General features: G+C 48.9%; 1 protein-coding gene across 2 annotated transcripts in view; it reads left to right on the top strand.

Moving 5' to 3' along the window:
• The window catches only part of LOC132470678 (semaphorin-3F-like), a 14937-nt gene extending 5422 nt beyond the window's left edge, over positions 1-9515 (top strand). The window contains exons 2-10 of one of the 2 annotated variants that reach the window (XM_060069485.1): positions 151-220; positions 569-713; positions 1029-1251; positions 2494-2582; positions 3079-3120; positions 3893-4050; positions 4621-4688; positions 5030-5163; positions 6437-9515. In XM_060069485.1, coding sequence (XP_059925468.1) covers positions 151-220; positions 569-713; positions 1029-1251; positions 2494-2582; positions 3079-3120; positions 3893-4050; positions 4621-4688; positions 5030-5163; positions 6437-6937 — 1430 coding nt within the window. In that variant the 3' untranslated portion in view covers positions 6938-9515. Of the gene's footprint in view, positions 1-150; positions 221-568; positions 714-1028; positions 1252-2493; positions 2583-3078; positions 3121-3892; positions 4053-4607; positions 4689-5029; positions 5164-6436 lie in introns of both variants that reach the window. The other variant, XM_060069484.1, reaches the window with a different exon arrangement.
• Positions 9516-10049: the final 534 nt, after the last annotated feature.

Below are 10049 nucleotides of genomic sequence, written 5' to 3'. Positions count from 1 at the left end.
CTAAAGTTCACTTTGGATAAAGGCGGTGAGATTGATTTAAAGGCAGCGCAAATATTAGTAGTGAAGAATGTTTTCCCATGTTGAGCCCTTTATGCCTTTTCAGCATGTTTGCTTTACAATGAGTGTTCGTGTCTCTTCTTTCTCCTGCAGGCGATGTGTACATTCAGCCAACACAGGACACCAAGAACCCCGTCATTTATGGGGTCTTCTCCGTGTCCGGGTCAGTACACATTACATCTGTTTACACAAACCACAATGCTAAGACTGGTACTCGAGCATGAACGATAGTCTTTATTAAACAACCCAACATAAATAGATTTAATAGGGAGAAATGTATTGCTTGGTTCCAAAGTTATTCACAAATGACTTTCTCCTTATTCAGCATTATTCAGTAACTTGGCTTTTTATCATTTATTATGTATCATCTTTTTTACAACAGACTAAATAAAGGAAGGGGTAAGGCCTCTTGCTAGTTGCGTTTCAAACTAACCCCTGGATTTTCACTGCCTCGTTCAACATAGTCTAAAAAAGTTTTTTTGCTGACATGTTCTGTCCCTGCGTTGTCCAGCTCGGTGTTCAAGGGCTCGGCGGTCTGCGTCTACTCCATGGCTGACATCCGCATGGTCTTCAACGGACCCTTCGCCCACAAGGAGGGACCCAACTACCAGTGGGTGGCCTACAACGGGAAGATCCCCTACCCTCGGCCGGGCACGGTAGGCCTCACCCCTCAGGGACAAACCAACCAGCCAACCCAGCTACATGACCTCCAGCAACCATCTTGCATGGAGTCAGACGCTAAACTACAAACTATCGGACCAAAACACAAGCAGAAATGGCTAAAGATCAACATGAAAAGATCTCAAAAAAATTTAGATAGTTTAGAAACATACATTTTTCTTTCATAGCGATCCCTCACGAAATATGATGACGATGATGATGATGATGCTGATGATGAAGATGATGATGATAACGATGATAATAACAATAATAATGACATCGACCCCTACAATTCCCTTGTGATCTCGCAGTGCCCCGGAGGAACGTTCACCCCCAACATGAAGTCCACCAAGGACTACCCGGACGAGGTCATCAACTTCATGAGGAACCACCCCACCATGTACAACGCCGTGTACCCGCTCCACAAGCGCCCCCTGGTGGTGCGCACCAACGTGGACTACGAGTTCACCACCATCACCGTGGACCAGGTGACCGCAGCCGACGGCAACTACGAGGTGCTCTTCCTGGGAACCGGTGAGTGTGTGGGCGGTGTGGACCGAAGGAGGTTCAACCCGGGCTTGCGTGATGTGCTTGTCTCTGCTCGTTCAACCAATCGAACGGACTGTGTGCTTTGCTGGCCATTAGCTTGGGTTAAACATTGCTTTGTGCAAAACTTCTGAGGTGGTGGTGGTCGTGGTGGAGGGGGGCAGGATTTAAAGAGAAAGGGTGAGATAGGCTGAGGGGGGAATGGCGGATGGGAGGTTATTTTTCCGAAAGTGGTTTTGTTGGGATAACATCAATCCATCACCTTAATCCTGCGCACTAGGGCCAAGAGAGACGATGTGTTTGTCCTAAAGCTTTAAACCTCTCTGTAGCGTGCAGGCCTCACACGTACAGCACACCGGCCCTCCTGTTGCTCCTTTGTCCCTCCTTGAATCGGGTGGGGGTATGGAGGGGTTGTGGTAGAGGGGGAGACTAATGGGCGCGCGCGTGTGTGTGTGTGTGTGTGTGTGTGTGTGTGTGTGTGTGTGTGTGTGTGTGTGTGTGTGTGTGTGTGTGTGTGTGTGTGTGTGTGTGTGTGTGTGTGTGTGTGTGTGTGTGTGTGTGTGCGTGTGTGTGTGTGGTGGCTGAGGAGCGTCCGTGGCACGTCCCAGCCGGAGGAATGTCTCTTCTATTCAGCGCACTGTCGGAGGCAGGCATTCAGCGGCGCGCCGGGGGGACGCGGCCCGAGTCATAATACCTCTCAGGTAGCCCCCCCACCGCCCGCGCCCGCTGGAATGCAGAGCGAGGCGGCCCAGCCATCAAACAGAAAAAAATCTTGGTTCAAGGAGAGGTGGCCGACTGGATCCTCTCTCTCTCTCTCTCTCCTCCCCCCCCCCGCCCCCCCCCAGCCACCCTGAGAGGGGTGCCTGCAGAAGGGGTCCCGGCGTGAGGTGGGTGGGTGGAGGGGGTTGGAGAGCAGGTGATGGGAGAGGTTTGTCACGGTGCTGACAGCGTTTAATGCGGAGATCCCTCTGTGTGAGGCGGGAGGTGTCGAAGCTGTCGAGGGGCGCCGTGAGTGTGAGGCAGAGACCACAGTGAGGAGGCCCCGATGAAGGGGCCCCTGACAGGGATAAGACCCACTGTACAGGCCGCTGAGAGGGGATGGGCGCAGGCATGCAGGAGGACGTAGATTAGCTGGCAGCCGGTTCAGGGATGACGGGCGGGTGGAAGTGGCAGTCGGGTGTGTGTGTGTGTGTTTGCATGGCTGACGGTACTGTGTAATGTGGTCCACAGACAAGGGGACAGTTCAGAAGGTGATAGTCCTGCCCAGGGATGACCAGATGACTGAGGAGCTTGTCCTTGAGGAGGTGGAGGTGTTTAAGGTAGGTTTCTCAGTCGGTTTGACATGGTTTTGTCTATATTTCTCTCACTGTCTTTGTCCCTCTCTCTCTCTCTCTCTCTCTCTCTCTCTCTCTCTTTCTGTCTCTCTGTCTCTCTTTCTGTCTCTCTCTCTCTCTCTCTCTCTCTCTCTCTCTCTCTCTCTCTCTCTCTCTCTCTCATTCTCTCACTTTCTCTCTCTTTCTCTCTCTCTCTTCCTCTCTTTCACGGTCACTCTCTGTGCTCTACTTTTCATTTTCCTTTCATTCTGCCGTCTCAGTATTTTTCTCGAACTACAAATGATCGTTTCAGCCCCGTCGTCGTCGTCGTCGTCTTTCTTCTTCTTTCCCTGAAATCCTTTTTTCCCCCTCTCTCCCTCCCATTGTTTTTCTACACTCATAATGACTCTCTCTCTCCCTCTCTCTCTCTCTCTCTCTCTCTCTCTCTCTCTCTCTCTCTCTCTCTCTCTCTCTCTCTCTCTCTCTCTCTCTGTGTCTCAAGGTCCCCACGCCGATCACTACGATGAAGATATCATCCAAGAGGGTAAGCCTGGTCTGCTGAACACATTACCCCGACCGCAGCCACAGGTCGGCCTGTCTTCGCCAGGGATAGAAAGCAGGGCTACAAGGGGGAGGGAGAAAGAGATGGCTATAGCGGTACAGGTGCAGAAGCCATCACTCCCCCTGAGCCCCTCAAGGAACCATATGCATGTCTAGGGCTGGGGAGGGGGGAGCCAGAAGGGGAACATGGGAAAATACATGATCGTCGTTGGTGTTGTTTCCTTGTCTCTCTTGTTGATTACAACACTTGGCTCTCCTCGAAAAACGGTGACATCATGAGAGAGATGGAAGGGGGGGGGGGGGGGGGGGGAGGGTCAGGGGGGTGCTACCGCTGTGTGCAAGACTGTCAGGATGATGAATTTACAATTGCAGATCATAAAACACGACAGGGGGGTCGCAGCCAGAGGGTTATAAACATCAGCCTCCAAACGGAATCAGCTTCCAATATCCCTCCCCAGCCGTACGATTATTTGACCTCATTCCCATCCAGCTTGTCCCACCGCCGTCCCTCCAATTGTCGGCATTTCCCATAAGCACACATGTATATATAATTGAGTACTGAGCTTGCCAACACTGCAGGACACCTTGAGCTATACTTCTCCGCCTATAAAACAGGCTCCTCCTAGCCTTCCCAGCTCCTACCGAACACCATCCACATTTTTAATTCTAGGTTGAATGTCCAACACAAGCGCACTGCTGTCTCCACGCTCTCACCCCCCCCTGATCTTCTGTGTTTCCCCCCCCCCCCCAAACAGCAACAGCTGTACGTGTCGTCGGTGGAGGGCGTGACCCACCTGGCGCTGCACCGCTGCGACGTGTACGGCGAGGCCTGCGCCGACTGCTGCCTGGCCCGGGACCCCTACTGCGCCTGGGACGGCAAGTCCTGCTCCCGCTACTCCGCCTCGCAGAAGAGGTAGGCACCAGACGCACGGCCCCCGCCCTACACCAGCCCCCGCCCCGATACCCTCCCGTCGACCTCCCCGACTAAATCACTAACCCACCGACCCCACGTTGGGACCCCCGACGACGTGATCTCGGGTCTCGCCTGATGACGGGGGATTGACGCGGCGGGACATGGCCTGAAGGGGAAGGAAGCCGGTCTGGGAACGGCGGTTTGCGCTGTTGGAATGGCATCCCATAATGTCTTTAGTGTCATGTTTGGACTAGGGGGTGTATTACACATACAATGTGAGCATGTGAAAAAAACTATTATTGTATGATTTAATGTAGAAGTTAACAAGGTTAAACAGCAGGGGAAGTCATTTTCCTTCAGAAATAACTTGATTTTATCTATATATATATATATATATATATATGTATATAATATATATATACATACATACAGGAAACTGGCCTGCTGGAAAATATTCCATGGGATGGCTCGCTGAATGGCTTCATGTGTTTCTGGATGGCTTTGAATGGCGTGCGGTTGCTTTATAATATTTTCTCTCCTTATTCGGCATCACTGGTCTGACCCCTCCAGACGGAGCCGTCGGCAGGATGTCAAGTACGGGAACCCCATCCGCCAGTGTCGCGGCTTCAACTCCAACGGTAACGGCAACGAACCGAGTGGCCCGAATAACAGTGGTCTGATGATAGTACAACACACCATAACAAAAAGCATAACAGTTGTCTGATAATAATACAACACACCATAACAAAAAGCATAACAGACGTCTGATAATAATACAACAGCATAACAAAAAGCCCCCTCTTTTGTTAGCACCATTCAGGCATCTGTACATCACGTACAAGATGACAAAAATTATGTTTGACCATTGCCACAACTTTGCACACCCAACTTTGCTCACTTTGCCACAACTTTGCGATGAAAGTGCAAGGTTGCCGTGGAAACGTCTCACTATTTTCGTCGTTGCATGTCCTTGTTGCAGTGAATAAGAACACGCTGGAGATGGTGCAGTACGGGGTGGAGGGCAGCAGCACCTTCCTGGAGTGCCAGGCGCGCTCCCCGCACGCCCTGGTCAAGTGGCACCTGCAGAGGGACAACAGCGACCGCAGGAAAGAGGTGAGCCCCAACGCCCCGCTGTGGGCCAGGGCCACTGGAGCCCGAGGAGAGGGATGAGGAGGGGGGGGGGACATCCAAGCTCAGCATGTACTCCTGGGCGGTGCGTTGGAAGGATGAACAGCAGGCACTGCGCTAGTTGGCCAGGGTGTTGGAGTCCCAGAAGAAAGGTTCTTGGTCCCTCACCCAATGTACGTAGTCTAAGGCGATCCTTCAGAGGGGCCCTTTTTGAATTCTCAGTTTTTAAGGACGACACTGATCGGGGTTGTCAAACAATACTAATTTAGCCCTTGGGCCTTTGTGAAAAGACATTTTGTAAAGTACATGCACGGCGAGTCACTGTTATTTTGTTCACAAAGTCAGAGCTGACCGACGCACATTGATACCGAAAGACGAGAGTGCTGTGTTGCAGTTGTTTATATTCGTTGCTGGTGCGCTGTTGCTTAATGCTCTTCGGCAGAAACCGTAAAACTAAGCTATTTGACAAGTGACTTTGGTCACAGATGTAACCAATGTCATTTGAAATAGCTTGATGGTTTGATCACCCAGCCCGGTATTGTCTGTTAAAGTGTTTCATGCCCCTGTGAGGGTGATGTAGTCGTATCAGAGTCTTGAATTGGGGTTCAGGGTAGTTTCTAAGACCTCGACTACACCTTCCATCCATTGTCCTCCATTGGTGTTTTTCCCAGTGTGCTCTTACAGAGATAGAAGGTTCATCATTATACATCATACCACTGAAAAACAACTAGTGCTTTAGGCTTTCAATCCACACACCTTTTAGAGCAGCCCTTAGCTTCCCTGTCGTCACCAAACGGACAGTCAGCCAAAGAAAGGCATCTCATAAACCAGATGACCCTGAGGCGCTGATTCTCGTTCCGTAGTAAATCTACGTGGTGTATGGCAGCCTGTCTCCTATTGACTGTTCAGTCCCTGAGGGCCGGTCCTGGGCTTGGCTGTGTTGATACGCAGCACGTCTCCTTCTGACCATAAATCTGTCGTCACCTTATCACAATCCTGCTTAGGGACGCGCAAAAGAAACGAGAAGAGGGGGAAAAGAGGAGGCCGTGTTCAGGGTCGGATTCGGACGAAATGGACTGTCTCAGAGTTTGCGTGTTAAAGGAAGCGGCCAAAGAAGGCAGGTCCCACCGGTGCTGCGGTATCTAATAACCTGTCTGGTGCTGTATCCCCCCTCCCCCCTCTCTTTCCCCTCACTACCCCCACCCCCACCCTCACCCCAACCCCCCTGCTCTGTCCTCCGCCGGCGGCCCCCCTCCAGATGCGCTCCGACGGGAGGATCCTGAAGACGGAGCAGGGCCTGCTGCTACGCTCCCTGCAGCCGTCCGACTCGGGCATGTACCAGTGCACCGGCACCGAGAAGAACTTCAAGCACACGCTGGTGAAGATGCAGCTGGTGGTGCTGTCGGGGCGGGCGGTGAACAACGTCCTGGTGGAGGGCGGGGGCGGCGCCGGGGGGGGCCCGGGGACGGCGCTCATGTCCCCCAACGTGGGCCCCAACGCGGGCCAGTACAAGGACCTGCTGACCATCCTGAGCCAGCCGGAGATGGGCCTGATCAACCAGTACTGCCAGGACTACTGGCAGCTGGGCGACCCGCTGCTGGGATCGCTCAAGGCCAAGGACCTGAAGGAGCTCAAGGAGCAGAAGAAGCCCCGCAACCGCCGGCACCACCGCGCCCAGGAGCAGCGGGCGGGGGGGGGGCAGGAGGAGGAGGAGGAGGGGGAGGGGGAGGAGGACGGGGGCGGGGCGGTGGAGACATGAGGAGGCCTTTCCCTTCTCCTCCCTACATGTGAATCCCAACCTGTCCCCGCCCCCTTGACCCCCATCACACACCCTCACCCCCAGCCCGACCCAACCTGTATAAAAGCAACAGACTCTATGACATTAGCAAACGTGAAAAAATAAGAGATCAACTCGACACACAGAAAAAGAGAAACAGGAAAAAGAAGCGTAGGAATAGAATCCCACAGCAACGCATCCCCGTCAACAGTAAGATATATGATACACAGTATTTATTGTAGGTTGTATATAGTATCATTCTGTGGATTTTCTTTGTACTGATAGAAAAAAAAATACATGCTCTTTATGTATAGTACCTTTTGGGGGCAAATATTATTGTTATTGTTGACGTTAATTATATTGTTGCTGTTACTGTCATCCGAAACATCCCCTGCCTTCACTCACATCACGGACGATGTTGGCTTTTTTTTTTGTAAATGGGCTGTCTGGTCTGTGGACCGTTGTGAGTGTACGAAAACGAGAAGTCTCTAAGTATTGTGGGAACTAAACCTGGAGAGTCTGGGGTCGGCAGCTGGGAGCTCTCTCTCTCTCTCTCTCCCTCTTTCTCTCTCCCTCTCTCTAATTCTCTCTCTCTCTATCTCTCTCTCCCTCTATCTCTCTCTCTTGCTCTCTCTCTCTCTCTCTCTCTCTCTCTCTCCCTCTCTCCTTCTCTCCCTCTGTCTCTCTCTCGCTCTCTCTTTCTCTCTCTCTCTCTCTCTCTCTCTCTCTCCATCTCTCTCTCTTTCTCTCTCTCTTTCTCTCTCTCTATCTCCCTCTCTAACTCTCTCTCTCTCTCCCTCTCTCTCTCTCTCTCTCTCTCTCTCTCTCTCTCTCTCTCTCTCTCTCTCTCTCTCTCTCTCTCTCCCTCTCTCCCTCTCTCCCTCTCTCCGGCTCCTTATTGTCTTTGACTCTGTGCCAGCGCTGAATAATCCGAAACCCTCCAGGAATTAGTGTGACCCGACGTTGTGACAGTTGAGACTTTTTTTATTTTAGCACAAGGGGATATGCAATGGATTCTTCGGGTTAAAGAGGGGGGGGGGAATAAATGCAACGTCTCCAAAGGTTTCCACATCTTTGGGCTTCTCATAGATTACGGGCATCTTCATCTTTATTTGTTGTTTCTATTTAGAACTGGATGAAAACATTTCAATCTCAATTGCAAGATTAAACTGTTCTTTAGCTCAAAAGATAGTTAGGCTATGTCGAAAAAATGACATCACAATTGCAGACGGCCTGGTATTTTTTAATAAATCAGCTCTCAGCTTTGTCACATACATGCTTCACATTTACATCTACAAATTTGTACAAAGGGTATTACACTTCAAGCCAACAGAGGATTAGGAAGCAGACCATTTACAGTTCCTTAGCATTCATAAACATGTTCCGGTGGGGCCAAGGTAAGCAGGAAATACCTTGGCAAGGTGCATTTTAAATAAAACCCAAACAAACTTCAATTTAGATAAGGATGAAAGCGGACCCGCATCTGGTTGTGGTGTTAGCTCTGAGCACTTAGCAGCTCTCCTTTACCTTTCAATTTCCATCCTTTGATGTTCATACGTTGGAAGAAGAAGATAAAAAAAAAAGCCCAAACACACAAAAAAGAGCATTGTAACAAAGTTGTGTGACACTAACCAAAATATTGGGAAGCTGGCTTTTCATTGTGTGCATGAACCTGTATTTGTACTGTAATTCTGACGAGTCCTTATGTTATGTCTCTCTTTTACTGTTATTTTCTTAACGTGTACAGTATGGTCAAAAGTCAGCTCCGTTGTGCAGAAAAAAAGAGAAAAGGTAAAAAATAAATAAAAAACACAAGATGGTGGAGAAGATAATGCTTAAACTAAAGAGTCTCATCACAAACATACCTCTGTCCTAAAGTGAAGTGTGTTTATACAGATTGTGTTAAGGTACATACAGCTAATACTTTGGAACCCCTTGGTCCCCTAATGAGAAGAGAGGGCTGGGGTTCTGCAGAGTACTATATAAACACAGTATGGTTTCTCTCTAACACTGTTAGAGTCTATAGAAGCCTCTTGGTGAATGGATCTCTGTGCAACTTTATTATTACAAACTATAAACAAGGGACTGTGTGTTCTCTCCCATAATGCATCACAGGCACTCCTTATTTCTTTCTGAACCAAGGGTGGAGAGAGCAGAAATGCACAAATATCAGATAAATATATGAATAAATAATAAGCACAAATAAGTAAATATAACAAAAAGACATAAAGGAATGGTTGTAAAAAGTTTTTCTGTGTTTTTCAAGAAGTGTTTTGAATTTTTGAGTGTTTTATTTTTTATTTAGTATTTTTCTCATTATCAGTGGACAATTTCTGAAACAAAGGAAAAAACCTAAATGCACAAAAGGTGATGTTATTGTAAATTACTTTCTCTCCCCTTTTCCATTGTTGTTGCCAACTAATAAATTAAAGCTCTATATTTTATAAGAATGGAATGCTGCCCCCCCTTCATTGTTATTGGCCTGATAATGGATGTTCTCCATGTTATGCCCAGAAACACTCTGCATTGTTGGAATAAAGTTGTATCTGTTCAAAAGATATCCATGAACATTTATGTGAAAGTAAATTGCAACCAGTTCCAACGTTTTTTTTTTGCTATTTCTTTGCCTTGCATTGTGATAAATGTACCACGGTATTGACTAGGATACGTGGTCTGGGGACGGAAAAAGCACCCATGATTTGTCCACTCAAATCAAGGAGGAGGCAATCAATCGAGTTCAATGTCAGAATTCACAAGAAGAAAATATTATAGATTAAAGTAGGATAAAATATAGACAAGAAATTGCCATAAAATCGATTATCCATATTATCTCGGAATAAAATCGCATGATGCAAATCTTGATCAGCTATGTTTCGTCCCTCTATGGGGAATCGTACAAATCAGATCAAAAATAGTTATTATAGCAATGACTGGGTGTCCCAAACACACCCGACCACACCTTCAGGTAAAGACAAACCGTACCTCTATGCCTTTGTCTTCTCGAGAAACCCAGGCTGTCCCTCCAGCTGGTTCTCCAGTGTGGCCCTCAGATGTTGTGTCACTGTGATGTGTTGGTGGTAGCCCACCTTCTCCC

The sequence above is a fragment of the Gadus macrocephalus genome, chromosome 13 (assembly GCF_031168955.1).
Source record: "Gadus macrocephalus chromosome 13, ASM3116895v1".
NCBI lineage: Eukaryota > Metazoa > Chordata > Actinopteri > Gadiformes > Gadidae > Gadus > Gadus macrocephalus.
This window is presented reverse-complemented; position numbering and strand designations above follow the sequence as displayed.